The 16555-nt window shown below is 38.9% G+C and overlaps 2 protein-coding genes across 2 annotated transcripts in view; one reads left to right on the forward strand and one right to left on the reverse strand.

The window, feature by feature from the left end:
- The first annotated feature begins 396 nt into the window (after positions 1-396).
- LOC117331594 (integrin beta-3-like) overlaps positions 397-16555 on the forward strand; it is a 51168-nt gene continuing 35009 nt past the window's right edge. Inside the window, exon 1 of the mRNA XM_033890399.1 lies at positions 397-848. The gene's annotated coding sequence lies outside the window, so the exon portion shown is untranslated. The remainder of the gene's footprint in view (positions 849-16555) is intronic.
- On the reverse strand, positions 9912-10352 carry LOC117331048 (apidaecins type 73-like). The gene has a single exon (XM_033889641.1). It carries the CDS (start codon positions 10350-10352, stop codon positions 9912-9914), a length of 441 nt encoding a protein of 146 aa, XP_033745532.1.

Here is a 16555-nt window from a genome sequence, read left to right on the forward strand (position 1 = left end):
TTTACTGTTTGATGTAATGCACAAAAAGAGATACATTGTACCACATCCAGTACAGATTCATTAAAGACTCCTTTTGAAGAAGATGTTTGTGGTTCCTGTGACGTTTGCTTTACAGGACAGTACAGCTCTGACAACACCATGTATTACATTGGTCCCAGGCGAAATGTCGTCCACCTCCACAGAATTATATAATCTATATGACATGCCCGCTGATCAATCGTTCATGTCTACTTTTTTCATATCTATTAATTAGTGATCGGGGGAATAAAACATTGCTGCGAGCCAGTGGCATTTACATCAGGAACGGAATAGTTTGCTTGCGCGTGCCGCATCTCAAGTGAGACGCGTCACGTGATTGGTTGGGAAAGTTGGAGTAGGCAAAATAAGTCTGTTGGGTTTAACATACATCGGGAAAGCGTGTTAATACCTGGTATTCTCAAAACAACCTATAGTGAATGTGTATAGTGGGTGTCTACCTCGGATTAAAGAGTCTACACTGGAATAACGTCAGTACCTCGGATTAAAGAGTCTACACTGGAATAACGTCAGTACCTCGGATTAAAGAGTCTACACTGGAATAGTGCGTTTACCTGGGATTAAAGTGTGACAATAAGGTGTCTATATACATGGATTAAGACATTTACACGGGGATAACGGGTTTTATGGAGCTGTGCTTATGTTAGGTGTCTACACGATTTACATATTCCACCAAAGTGTCTAATCGGAACTAAATGATCAAAAACATTTAGGTGGCTGATGTAACTATCGTCGGAGTTACACGTGCCTATACGTATAGGTATCTACAGAGGTGTGTAAATTGTCTACTCGGGATTACCTATCATTAACAGGTAGGTTTAGGTAACTTAATCTGTTTATTTTTGTGTGTTTATAATCCAGATGGACGCACGTGTAATGGTTTGCTTACCGTGTGTATGTGTTGTATTTATCAATAATCATATATGTATGTAACAAGTTAGCTGTGCGTCACATGCTATACACGTATATATAAAACAGAAAGTTGTACCACGGTTTCTATGTAAAGGCAGTAATTGGGTTTTGTCACGGTCAATGTAGGTACATGGGTACTGTGTTGTACCTCATTACAACACAATGAGGGGATAAAACAGCCCTAACGTTTGATACCAACACCACATGCCACAATTAAAATTTCCCCCACAGGACGATATAAGTATACGCCCTGCTGTGACTTTGAAAACAGAATCAGTACAAATCTTTTATGGATATCTTCCTCCGCTTTTTGTTGAATTGTCTGGTAGCTGTAGGCATTTCGTGGACATTCGATAAATGTGTTGTGTTTTTTTTTTATGTAAAAGTGTGTCTTTTTTATGTTTCCACGTTTGGAGCCTGTGAAGGTATCTTTATCATGTCTCCACGTTTGGAGCCTGTGAAGGTATCTTTATCATGTCTCCACGTTTGGAGCCTGTGAAGGTATTTTTATCATAACTTCTGTGTAATTATCTACAGCGGTATCAATGTTACATATCCCCGGGAGCTGCAGGAGGAAAAGTGCTGAACTAGTGTATATCTCCTTATTTTACAAAAAAAAACAACTGATATACCTTAAATTTTCTTGACGAATAAAATTTGTATCAAAGGTTGAATGTTCCCATAACTCATGATAGCATTGAAACATGGTTTCTATAACAACAACTAATCGTAAACGGGCGTTACGTTCGTTTCGTGCGATAAGGAATGATATGTAAAGAAGTTGTTTGACTCCTGCTAGTCAGGTACTTTATGGGAGCAGTGTAACCCCGGGGCTAGTGGTGCAGGTATTTAAACAGTGTTACCCCGGGGCTAGTGGTGCAGGTATCTAAACAGTGTAACCCCTGGGCAAGCGGTGCAGGTATCTAAACAGTGTAACCCCTGGGCTAGTGATGCAGGTATCTAAACAGTGTAATCCCGGGGCTAGTGGTGCAGGTATCTAAACAGTGTAATCCCGGGGCTAGTGGTGCAGGTATTTAAACAGTGTAACCCCGGGGCTAGTGGTGCAGGTATTTAAACAGTGTAATCCCGGGGCTAGTGGTGCAGGTATCGAAACAGTGTAACCCAGGGGCTGGTGGTGCAGGTATCTAAACAGTGTAATCCCGGGGCTATTGGTGCAGGTATTTAAACAGCGTGAGTCTAGAACTAGTTGTGCATGCATTTTAACAGTGTGACCCGGGGCTAGTGGTGCAGGTTTTTAATCAGTGAATCCCCGGGGCAAGTGGTGAATGTATTTTAACAGTGTAACCCTAGGGCTAGATGTACAGATATTTAAACAGTGTGAGCCTGGAACTGGTGGTGCAGGTATTTTAATACGTGAAGTGTGACCCCGGGCTAGTTGTACAGGTATTTAAACATTGTGACCCCGGGCTAGCTGTGCACATATTTAAACAGTGTGCCCCGGGGCCAGTGGTACACATATCGAAATAGTGTGACCCCGGGCTAGCTGTGCTGGTATTTAAACAGCGTGACCCGGGGCTGTGGGTGCAGGTATATAAACAGTTTGACCCCGGGGCTAGTGGTGCAGGTATTTAAACAGTGTGACCCGGGGCTGTAGGTGCAGGTATTTAAACAGTTTGACCCCGGGCAAGCAGTGCAGGTATTTAAACAGTGTGATCCGGGGCTAGTGATGCAGGTATTTAAACAGTTTGACCCCGGGGCTAATGGTGCAAATATGTAAATAGTGTAACCCCGGGACTAGAGGTGAGGTAATTGGAGCAGTTGAACCCCGGGGCTGGAAGTGCTTTTATTGAAGCAACGTTTAACGGGAGTTAGCGTACAGGTATTTTATCAGTGTGACCCTTGGGATAGAGGTGCGGCTATATTAGATGGATTTAACCCCGGGTTAGAGGTGTAGCTAAATCCATGTTACATGGATAGGGAGTTCAGGGAAGTGAAACTGTATAAAGTACACAGGGGGAATGTTATAGTATAGTTGTCGGTGTTAGCTAAATACACTAAATACAACTATGTTTCCAAACAATGATATAACAACGGCTAGACAAATGTTTGTAAACCAAAGTGAATGAGCTGGTTATAGATATAATCATGAGTAAGTTTGGTATAACTATGCTGCATGTGTTATTGCATGTGACTGTACATAGCGAGTGACGGTTTGGTATGATGTACCCTGATGGACCGCCATGAGATATGTAGATATGTATAATTACTACACACTAATTAGCGCCGCGTGCAGAGTGTGCCCTGCCAACCCCGGGCCGCCACTTAACTTCTTTTCCATTGATTGTCAATCACATAATGCATTGGCGAGGCTAACTACCACTTGGATCCCATAGCTTTACTGCAATATAGGGGTCTCGTGTAACGAAGTAATAATAGGCTCCCTGATTAGTTGTAAGTAAGCAGTCCACGACCCGAAAGTGAAATTACTCACATTGCGCACGCGCCTGTTAACAAGATGTGCGCTATTTTCCGGCTCGTGCACCGCTGACGATGCTTCCTCCCCCGTTTCCTCGATCTATTTCCGTATCAACAACAAAAGATATATTTATTAATAATTAACCATCCCCATCACGTCTGTTCGGTATCAAACTCACAATTATAAAACAGGTAAATGATATAAACAATGGGTACAGTGAAGGAGTGTTGATTGGTTTCACCGTCAGACGGAGAAGCCGGAGACAGGTGTCGTAAATGGCGCGTATCCCCCATGGGCGAGGATCAAGCCATCACTAAAACTGCAGAATGTTTTGGAACAAAGACTCCATGATGAGAATAACTGCTATACCAAACAACAAATCATGTCCATTGTGAATATCGAGTAGGCGTATAGATCCGTGCCTTACTGAAGTGTATGGCATTCTGTAGGTACATTCGATACTTCGTGATCGGTTGTTCAGCCTTAACATCGCAGTCCGGGTCAAAGTTGGTTCAATGTCTTGTTCAGCCTTTACTTCGCAGTCGGTCAAAGTTGGTTCAATGTCTTGTTCAGGCCTCAGTTGTCTTCATTTGTCACACCAAGATATCCTTGAGTTTTGTACTGTCGCGTCAAAGTTGGCATGACATGTGATAACTTGGAATGGAATTTTACAGAAAGAAATGTTTTATTAATGTAATAAAGATATCATCATTCCCAACATTTTCTGTATATTGAATTGTATATTTATGGTATTTCTCACGTCTCCAACCCATACACTACCGTGCCCTGCGCACCAGGTGCCCAGTGCCCGCATGCCCTTCTATCGACACTTGGCGCTGTTTCTAGTCCGACCTTGTCGATGACCTCTAGATACTGAGGTGATATGCATCTCATAGAATTAGTGTCAAATGTGATCAGTGTTTTATCTGTACCATCAGGCCAGCTAGGGCCGGGATATTCGTTGTAGCAACACATCTGACAACATTTTTGGCGTAAAAGGCCTTGTTATAACTATGAAAATTCGATTACTTGGTATTTGGCCATACTCGTTCTAATATTGATGGTGTGCTTGCACCCTGTTGATGTTCTTAGCGTCTTGGATTTACACTCCATGGTAACGACTAACATTTGACGCAGTTATACGAAAGCTTTCTTTTGTTGTTCATTTTACATGTTCACATCAAACTACACATGTTTACATCAAACTACACATGTTTACATCAAACTACACATGTTCACATCAAACTACACATGTTTACATCAAACTACACATGTTTACATCAAACTACACATGTTTACAACACATTGCCACACCATTACCCGTTAATACAACGCACTTTCCTATGTGGAATTTAACGGTAAATAGCGAAGGTCTCAGACATGGTCCTGCCATCCATTCATCCTTTCCTCTGAACTCCTGTTCACAATGTCACACGGACCAGTGCTGTAGCTAATAGGGTGTCTGAACTTGGTTTCATAAACGTTCCTTAACGAAATGAAATTCCTTAAATAAAAGTTTTCAACAAAAAGATAAAATAAAATATTTTTGACCTGTCCAAAATATAGCAACTTGCATACTAAATTGTTTAGAAAAACTTAAGAAAAATTTAAAGAAAAAGTTAAAGAATTCGCCCCAAACGTCAATTCCGATTCCATTGAAAAATATTATGCCTGATCTCTTAGCAAAAATCTATAACATGGCTCCGACAACAATACCGATTCCTGAAACAAAAAGATTTTTGACTTTGTATTTGAATATTATTGACTCACTTTCTTTGCTCTATCCTCTTTCCTCTTCTTTCTCTCCATTTTATTATATTGTTGAGTGTATGTGTGAGTGAGAGAGCGTGTGATGTAATTACGTCTTATACATACTGCATTGCTTGTGTTAAGGAGAGCATCTTGTAACCCTAGGAGGCTGTTTGTGATCCTCATAAGATAAAAAAAAGAATTAAAACAAATGTTCAATAGGATTAATTAAGGAGCCTTCCTGTAAAGATTTCCTGTGGAATTTAAGGTACAGGTTAGGAATGACCCAGGAATTGCGTTCATGATACATGCCAAAGTAATCGTTCCGATTTATGGCTTGACCGGAAGTTAATTGCGCGAACGAAATATATTTTTGTATATGGCATTGTGCAGCGTAATAACATATTTCGCGTTCACTGTTCCATTCGCGGGACTTGTAATCCTTTCCAGTTTACAGCATTGTCAGCTCTGCCCCATCCCCTATACACGTCCCTCGTATGGCTACATTTCTATACCCCGGTTACCCTCAGTAGTACAACAAACGGTAGGTCTAAGGTACTGATATACAGCTATGTACACTAAACGTTTCTCCTTTCGCTCATTAACGAGGCGATGGATGCTTTTTGAGATTTTCCTCAATGATTACGAAATCCTTTGTAACCTGGGCTCACAGTGGTGAACAGTGCTTTATCGCTACTGAAACCTGGTTATGTGACGTCACATGATCATGCTGAAACATTCATAATAATCATCTATGAACTTGAGAAACACCTCTTTATTATCTCTTCACGAGTCAGGAATTTCGGCAATAACGTCTGTGCCTCAGATTTTCACCATTTAATTCTAACGCCATTCGTAATACAATTCACAGTGCCTACTGCACGCCAGCGGCACGTCAGTTGAAGCTGTATGGTTTCCGGGCCGAGGGACGAGTATTATAGGTAAGATAAATGGGGAATTAATCACACAGACACCGAACCAGCTCATAACCAGAAAATTTAATAAACTTATTCAAAAAGTAGACCACCCTTGGATATAACAAAGACCGAAATCAAACGGACATAGTACGCTAACTATAGGCTCAAACTTAGTGATAAATTATAGGCCAAGTTAGACAAGCTATGATTATAGGCCCTGATTGTAGACAGAATAAAAGCTCGGACTCTGAATTAATCCTTTAACTTAGTTTTGAATGGGAAGTTTAAGTAAAAGAAATCCCTTAACTTTAGTTTGAAGGGGAAGATTAACTGAAAGAAATCTCTTAACTTTGGTTTGAAGGGAAATATAGTCTTAAAGAAATCTCTTAACTTTAGTTTGAAGTATCCAAAGAAATCTCTTAACTTTAGTTTGAAGGGGAATATAGTCTTAAAGAAATCTCTTAACTTTAGTTTGAAGTATCCAAAGAAATCCCTTAACTTTAGTTTGAAGTATCCAAAGAAATCTCTTAACTTTAGTTTGAAGTATCCAAAGAAATCTCTTAACTTTAGTTTGAAGTATCCAACGATATCTCTTAACTTTAGTTTGAAGGGAAATATAGTCTTAAAGAAATCTCTTAACTTTAGTTTGAAGTATCCAAAGAAATCTCTTAACTTTAGTTTGAAGGGGAAGATTAACTGAAAGAAATCTCTTAACTTAAAATTGAAGGGGGTGATTATAATCACAATGGAGAAAACTGTTCATAAATTCTGTAAGTTTTCCATAGATGATTGAAATTTAATTCCCTAATGTCGATGAAACCGAAGCCCGTTACTGCACAAGCTATAACATCAACATGATTTTGTGGAGAGAAATTAATGCCGCGGCGGTTTGTGTAGAAAAAACGCACACCATTATAAACCAGATTCTGTGAATGTGCACATCATGCATCAAATGTTCAAGTTGCTGTTCGTCAAGATTTTTTTCTGACAGATGTAAATTAAACAGACGGCGGTAGTGGAGATCTTAGAGTAAGTGCTTGTCTATATAACCATTACTGTGTGAATTGCCTCTGACACAGCGATCAGTCACAGAGAAAAACGACGGAAGTCAGGCTTGAAACATTTCACCACCATCTTTAGCAACGCTCTGTTCAATCACTGCTGTACTGGAGTGGCGAGGCAGCAGGTGAAGGGTCTCTCCAGTAGTCGGAAGAGAACAGGATGTTCACATTGAAGTGTGTACTTCAACATAAATATCTTATGATATGTACATAAATGTATGTACACACTGTTGTCAACTTATCAACCAAGACTTCATACTATATCACAATCAATTCATCAGCCACGTGACACTGGCTACCAGGCGATGGCATATTATAAGGTTAGATTTGATTTATGTACAGACGGATACAAGCATCTGCAGTCAGTGTGGTGAAAACTTTTCACACTGTTGAATTATGCACGTAACAATTGATGTTTTATGGAATATACACATCACAATTGTCAAATCTCAACTGATACGGTTGTAATCAGAGGGCTGCCAAGTGATCTATACTAATTTCGCTATTCTAGGCAATCCGAAGTTGATTACTGGGAGGTCAAGGTCAATATCTTATAATGCAAAGGTTTGAAAGGAAAGCAGCACTTGGTCAGTCGGTGGCTAAATACAAACAACTGAATTACAAACAACTGTATCGTCATTCTGATGTGGCTAGGTTTCTGTATGAAGATGTAGATTTGACAGGACATTTTTTATTCTTTTTGAATGTCATTCTAAAACATGTATTGTAAGTAGTAAGTCCGGACAATTGATGATAATTTGTGGCAGAATGTTGTAACGATTCTGTGTGAGGGAGGATTAGGTAAATATTCTTTGTTTTTGGAAGCTAAAGTAATCACACTGCGAGAGGCAGGGTCTTTGTAGCAGGATGACGTCACGATTCTGTATGAGGGAAGACTAAAAATGATTGATATTCTGTGTGAGAGAAAATGGGGTAATTATTCTGTAATAGGGTGACGTAATGACTTTTTGTAAGACAGAATGACATTTTCAGTGTGTACCCTATATTTGCCTTACCAGCGAATTGACGTGTATCCTTCAGTAAACTTTAGACTGGCGCGTAATATAAGAGTGCGGTCGGATTGGGCCGGCCCGGGCCCGACTCGACACAGAAACGTTTGATGTTGTTGTTGGGTTTGTTTTTCTTCTTATTTTTACATATTATGAATCTGTGAATGTTACATGCATTGTGGAACGATATTCTGTTTTGTACCTGTAGTTGAAGTCTTTCCCGACAAATTGGAATCAGCTGTCTTGCCTTTCCATAAAATGTCGAGCTATGCAAATGAAATGTTGATTCTGTGTGAGATATGATGGTAAATTAAATGTTGATTCTGTGTGAGGTATTGAAGAAAATTAAATGTTGATTTTATGTTAGGTATGAAGGTACATTAAATAATGATTCTGTGTGAGGTATGAAGGTGAATTAAATGTTGATTCTGTGTGAGGTATGGGGTCAAATGAGAGTTGATTCTAATAAAGGAGGATGGGAGGATGATATGTTAATTCTTTGTGTGTTATGAGGGAGGATTTTCCCTTGATTATACATGTACAGTAGAAATCTACGTTTGAATCAATGCCAGGCGTACCATCAATACATATACTGATGAATGCGGACAAAGATTATATGGCGGCCAATTACTGGAGGGAAACATCTATTTTGTCCAATGTTTCCGTCGCACAAAGCCTCAGACTTGTACCGTAGAGCTTTAAAGAGCTAAACAGACCGTCTGTGTATGCTCACCATGTGTTTGTGTACTCTGAGCAATACCAGAGGATGAAAAGCTGGACTGATTTGTGTATCGGTATTTGGGACACAATAAAAACAGCCATCCAGTGTGTTAGTGGAACTCTCTAATGTAGCATAAAAGTTCCCGCAAAATGTCTTTGATCCCGAGGATCGTCACATCCATCAACGGAGTATAGAGTTGGGTGAAGCGACGGAATTAATGAGAACTTGTTGTTAATTTCCTTACGAGGTACTAGATCACTTGGTCCTTTACCGTTATAAAATGTAGGTGGCTCCACCTGTAACACGGCTTACTGAAGAGAGAAGTCCCCGTCAGCTCCGAGTTCTAATTGTCTGTACCTAATTGTTCCTGTAAACGATTGACAACATGATGGTTGACATTTTGTTTCTATGTTATGGACGAGTGCATTACACAGCAAAGTATGTGACAGAATGTCAACAGTAATTATAGAATATTACACCATTATGTGGTTATAGGGCGGCATCACAAGTGTGATGATTGCGTACAATAAACTATGTGAAGACGATGATGCAATGCGACAAAGAGTGATAAGTCCTAGAGATTTTCTTTATCAAGACCAGTTCAAAATTCAAACTATCAAACATATTCTGGTCTGGCCTGATTTGGTCTGATCTCGTTTGTCTAGTATGGTCTGTTCTCGTTGGTCTGGTGTGGTCTGATCTCATTGGTCTGGTGTAGTCTGATCTCATTGGTCTGGTGTAGTCTGATCTCACTGGTCTGGCGTAGTCTGACCTCATTGTTCTGGTGTGGTCTGACCTCGTCATTTTTGTGTGGTCTGATCTCATTGTCTAGTATGGTCTTGTCTCATTGGTCTGGTCTGGCCTGGTGAGGTCTCATTGGTTTGGTATGGCCTGGTCTGGCCTGTTGTGGTATCATTGGTTTGATATGGCCTGGTCTGGCCTGTTGTGGTATCATTGGTTTGATATCGCCTGGTCTGGCCTGTTGTGGTCTCATTGGTTTGGTATGGCCTGGTCTGGCCTGTTGTGGTCTCATTGGTTTGGTATCGCCTGGTCTGGCCTGTTGTGGTCTCATTGGTTTGCTATGGCCTGGTCTGGTCTGGCCTGTTGTGGTCTCATTGGTTTGGTATGGCCTGATCTGGTCTGTTGTGGTCTCATTGGTTTGCTATGGCCTGGTCTGGCCTGTTGTGGTCTCATTGGATTGGTATGGCCTGGTTTCATTGGTCTAGTGTGGTCTGATCTCATTGGTCTGTTGTGATCTGATCTCGTCAGTTTTGTGTGGTCTTGTCTCATTGGTCTGGCCTGTTGTGGTCTGATTGGTTTGGTATGGCCTGGCCTGGCCTGGTGTTGCCTCTTTCGTTTGGTATGGCCTGGTCTGGTCTGGTGAGGTCTCATTGGTTTGGTATCGCCTGGTCTGGCCTGTTGTGGTCTCATTTGTTGGATATGGCCTGGTCTGGTCTGTTGTGGTATCATTGGTTTGGTATGGCCTGGCCTGGTCTGTCGTGGTCTCATTGGTCTGTTATGGCCTTGTCTGTCGTGGTCTCATTGGTTTTGTATGGCCTGGCCTGTTGTGGTCTCATTGGTTTGTTATGGTCTGGCCTGTCGTGGTCTCATTGGTTTGGTATGGCCTGGTCTGGCCTGTTGTGGTCTCATTGGTTAGGTATGGTCTGGTCTGGCCTGTTGTGGTCTCATTGGTTTGCTATGGCCTGGTCTGGCCTGTTGTGGTCTCATTGGTTTGCTATGGCCTGGTCTGGCCTGTTGTGGTATCATTGGTTTTTTATGGTCTGGCCTGTTGTGGTCTCATTGGTTTGCTATGGCCTGTTGTGGTCTCATTTGTTTGGTTTGACCTGGTCTGGCCTGTTGTGGTCTCATTGGTTTGGTATGGCCTGATCTGGTGTGTCTCATTGGTTTGGTATAGCCTGGTCTGGCCTGTTGTGGTCTCATTGGTTTGCTATGACCTGGTCTGGTGGAAGTCTCATTGGTTTGGTTTGGCCTGGTCTGGCTGTTGTGGTGTGGTCGCATTGGTCTGTTGTGGTCTCATTGGTCTGTTTTAATGTGTAGTACAATTAGTGTATGATAGGATTCATTAGTTTTGTGGTTTGTATAGCCCTCCCTATCACAAAGGTACTATCATTTATTAGCACCATGATCTAAAAGCTGGATTTGCCGAGTTGATACTTTTATGGATAGATATCGTGTCCAATGACTTATGGATATAGCTAAAACAAAATAGTGATGCCTTGCTATTAACTGGTCAATTTGATATCCAATGAAATAAACCAATTATTACAACAGCCATGCGCTCATCTCTGCTACCGATACGGCAAAATACACAAAAATATGGCAAATTACACAACAACAAGGCAAAATACAAAACATTGCGGCAAAATACAAAACAATACGGCAAAAAACAAAACATTGCGGCAAAATACAAAATAATACGGCGAACAATATGGCAAAATACACAAAAATATGGCAAAATACAAAACATTGCGGCAAAAAACAAAACAGTGCGGCAAAATACAAAACAATACGGCAAAATACACAAAAATATGGCAAAATACATAAAAATATGGCAAAAGTCACAACAAGGCAAAATACAAAACATTGCGGCAAAATACAAAACAATACGGCAAAATACAAAACTTTGCGGCAAAATACAAAATAATACGGCGAACAATATGGCAAAATACACAATAATATGGCAAAATACAAAACAATACTGTGAATACAAAAGACGTCAAAATACAAAACAATGCGTCAAAATACAAAGCAATGCGGCAAAATACAAAACAGTGCGGCAAATACAAAAAAAAAATGCGGCAAAATACAAACGAAAACGGCAAAATGCAAAACAATACGGCAAAATACAAAACATTATGGCAAAATACAAAACAAAACGGCAAAATACACAACGATACGGCAAAATACAGAACAATATGGCAAAATACAAAACAAAACGGCAAAATACACAACGATACGGCAAAATACAGAACAATACGGCAAAATACAAAACAATACTGTGAAATACAAAACACGGCAAAATACACAAAAATATGGCAAATTACACAACAACAAGGCAAAATACAAAACATTGCGGCAAAATACAAAACAATACGGCAAAAAACAAAACATTGCGGCAAAATACAAAATAATACGGCGAACAATATGGCAAAATACACAAAAATATGGCAAAATACAAAACATTGCGGCAAAAAACAAAACAGTGCGGCAAAATACAAAACAATACGGCAAAATACACAAAAATATGGCAAAATACATAAAAATATGGCAAAAGTCACAACAAGGCAAAATACAAAACATTGCGGCAAAATACAAAACAATACGGCAAAATACAAAACTTTGCGGCAAAATACAAAATAATACGGCGAACAATATGGCAAAATACACAATAATATGGCAAAATACAAAACAATACTGTGAATACAAAAGACGTCAAAATACAAAACAATGCGTCAAAATACAAAGCAATGCGGCAAAATACAAAACAGTGCGGCAAATACAAAAAAAAATGCGGCAAAATACAAACGAAAACGGCAAAATGCAAAACAATACGGCAAAATACAAAACATTATGGCAAAATACAAAACAAAACGGCAAAATACACAACGATACGGCAAAATACAGAACAATATGGCAAAATACAAAACAAAACGGCAAAATACACAACGATACGGCAAAATACAGAACAATACGGCAAAATACAAAACAATACTGTGAAATACAAAACACGGCAAAATACACAAAAATATGGCAAATTACACAACAACAAGGCAAAATACAAAACATTGCGGCAAAATACAAAACAATACGGCAAAAAAACAAAACATTGCGGCAAAATACAAAATAATACGGCGAACAATATGGCAAAATACACAAAAATATGGCAAAATACAAAACATTGCGGCAAAAAACAAAACAGTGCGGCAAAATACAAAACAATACGGCAAAATACACAAAAATATGGCAAAATACATAAAAATATGGCAAAAGTCACAACAAGGCAAAATACAAAACATTGCGGCAAAATACAAAACAATACGGCAAAATACAAAACTTTGCGGCAAAATACAAAATAATACGGCGAACAATATGGCAAAATACACAATAATATGGCAAAATACAAAACAATACTGTGAATACAAAAGACGTCAAAATACAAAACAATGCGTCAAAATACAAAGCAATGCGGCAAAATACAAAACAGTGCGGCAAATACAAAAAAAAAATGCGGCAAAATACAAACGAAAACGGCAAAATGCAAAACAATACGGCAAAATACAAAACATTATGGCAAAATACAAAACAAAACGGCAAAATACACAACGATACGGCAAAATACAGAACAATATGGCAAAATACAAAACAAAACGGCAAAATACACAACGATACGGCAAAATACAGAACAATACGGCAAAATACAAAACAATACTGTGAAATACAAAACACGGCAAAATACACAAAAATATGGCAAATTACACAACAACAAGGCAAAATACAAAACATTGCGGCAAAATACAAAACAATACGGCAAAAAAACAAAACATTGCGGCAAAATACAAAATAATACGGCGAACAATATGGCAAAATACACAAAAATATGGCAAAATACAAAACATTGCGGCAAAATACAAAACAGTGCGGCAAAATACAAAACAATACGGCAAAATACACAAAAATATGGCAAAATACATAAAAATATGGCAAAAGTCACAACAAGGCAAAATACAAAACATTGCGGCAAAATACAAAACAATACGGCAAAATACAAAACTTTGCGGCAAAATACAAAATAATACGGCGAACAATATGGCAAAATACACAATAATATGGCAAAATACAAAACAATACTGTGAATACAAAAGACGTCAAAATACAAAACAATGCGTCAAAATACAAAGCAATGCGGCAAAATACAAAACAGTGCGGCAAATACAAAAAAAAAATGCGGCAAAATACAAACGAAAACGGCAAAATGCAAAACAATACGGCAAAATACAAAACATTATGGCAAAATACAAAACAAAACGGCAAAATACACAACGATACGGCAAAATACAGAACAATATGGCAAAATACAAAACAAAACGGCAAAATACACAACGATACGGCAAAATACAGAACAATACGGCAAAATACAAAACAATACTGTGAAATACAAAACACGGCAAAATACACAAAAATATGGCAAAATACACAAAAATAAGGCAAAAGTCAAAACAAGGCAAAATACAAAACAATGCGGCAAAACATAAAATAATACGGCAAAATACGAAACAGTAGGGCAATAAAGAAATGTTAATATATTAACTACATAAGCGTAATACAGCTTAGAACAGCAAGTCGGGTAATTCAGTGTAACGTAATAAAGACAGTTGAAATATCTGACAAATGCACAGAAACGTGGATAACTCCTCCGGACGTAATAACGACAACAGAAACATGTTGTCAGACGTAAAACAGACTGTAGGAGTATTGGCTATCTATGCCAGACGCCTTGAACTGTAATTATAATTTGTACGTCAGGGTGCCGACCTTCTGCTATCTTATCCAATCTATTTCATAGTCTTTCAAGTCCCGATAACGTCGCCTTAGCTTTTTATAGGCTCTATAACTCATTTGGCATAAAAGGGGTAAAAGTCGGCTTACTCACTTCACCAGTCGTAATACAGACAATATAAACGTCGGCAAATACCACAAAATGTAAAACGGACAATAGAAACGGTGGATAATTACATCAGACGTAATACAGACAATAGAAACGTGGCATAATTACATCAGACGTAATACAGACAATAGAAACGTGGGACAATCACATCAGACGTAATACAGACAATAGAAACGGTGGATAATTACATCAGACGTAATACAGACAATAGAAACGTGGCATAATTACATCAGACGTAATACGGACAATAGAAACGTGGGATAATTACATCAGACGTAATACAGACAATAGAAACGGTGGATAATTACATCAGACGTAATACAGACAATAGAAACGGTGGATAATTACATCAGACGTAATACAGACAATAGAAACGGTGGATAATTACATCAAACGTAATACAGACAATAGAAACGTGGCATAATTACATCAGACGTAATACAGACAATAGAAACGTGGCATAATTACATCAGACGTAATACAGACAATAGAAACGTGGGACAATCACATCAGACGTAATACAGACAATAGAAAAGGTGGATAATTACATCAGACGTAATACAGACAATAGAAACGTGGGACAATCACATCAGACGTAATACAGACAATAGAAAAGGTGGATAATGACACCAGACGTGATATAGACAATAGAAACGTGGGACAATCACATCAGACGTAATACAGACAATAGAAACGTGGGATAATTACATCAGACGTGATACAGACAATAGAAACGTGGGATAATTACATCAGACGTCATACAGACAATAGAAACGTGAGGTAATTACATCAGACGTGATACAGACAATAGAAACGTGGCATAATTACATCAGACGTAATACAGACAATAGAAAAGTGGGATAATCATATCAGACGTGATACAGACAATAGAAACGTGGGATAATGCCATCAGACGTAATACAGACAATAAAAACGGTGGATAATCATATCAGACGTGATACAGACAACAGAAACGTGGGGGTAATTACATCAGACGTCGTACAGACAATAGAAACGTGGGATAATTACATCAGACGTGATACAGACAATATAAACGTGGGATAATCACATCAGACGTTATACAGACAATAGAAACGTGGCATAATCACATCAGACGTGATACAGACAATAGAAACGTGGGACAATCACATCAGACGTAATACAGACAATAGAAACGTGGGACAATCACATCAGACGTAATACAGACAATAGAAACGTGGGACAATCACATCAGACGTAATACAGACAATAGAAACGTGGGATAATTACATCAGACGTGATACAGACAATAGAAACGTGGGGTAATGACATCAGACGTAATACAGACAATAGAAACGTGGGACAATCACATCAGACGTAATACAGACAATAGAAACGTGGGATAATTACATCAGACGTGATACAGACAATAGAAACGTGGGGTAATGACATCAGACGTAATACAGACAATAGAAAAGTGGGATAATCATATCAGACGTGATACAGACAATAGAAACGTGGGATAATGCCATCAGACGTAATACAGACAATAAAAACGGTGGATAATCATATCAGACGTGATACAGACAACAGAAACGTGGGGGTAATTACATTAGACGTCGTACAGACAATAGAAACGTGGGATAATTACATCAGACGTGATACAGACAATATAAACGTGGGATAATCACATCAGACATAATACGGACAATAGAAACTTTGGATAATCACATCAGACGTGATACAGACAATATAAACGTGGGATAACCACATCAGACATAATACGGACAATAGAAACGTGGGATAATGACATCAGACGTAATACAGACAATAGAAACGTGGGATAATTACATCAGACGTGATACAGACAATACAAACGTGGGATAATGCCATCAGACGTGATACAGACAATAGAACGTGGGATAATGCCATCAGACGTGATACAGACAATAGAAACGTGGGATAATTACATCAGACGTGATACAGACAATAGAAACAAAAGTCTACCCCCAATATATACACCATTGATACAAAGGTTTACCCACCA

The sequence above is a fragment of the Pecten maximus genome, chromosome 7 (assembly GCF_902652985.1).
Source record: "Pecten maximus chromosome 7, xPecMax1.1, whole genome shotgun sequence".
NCBI lineage: Eukaryota > Metazoa > Mollusca > Bivalvia > Pectinida > Pectinidae > Pecten > Pecten maximus.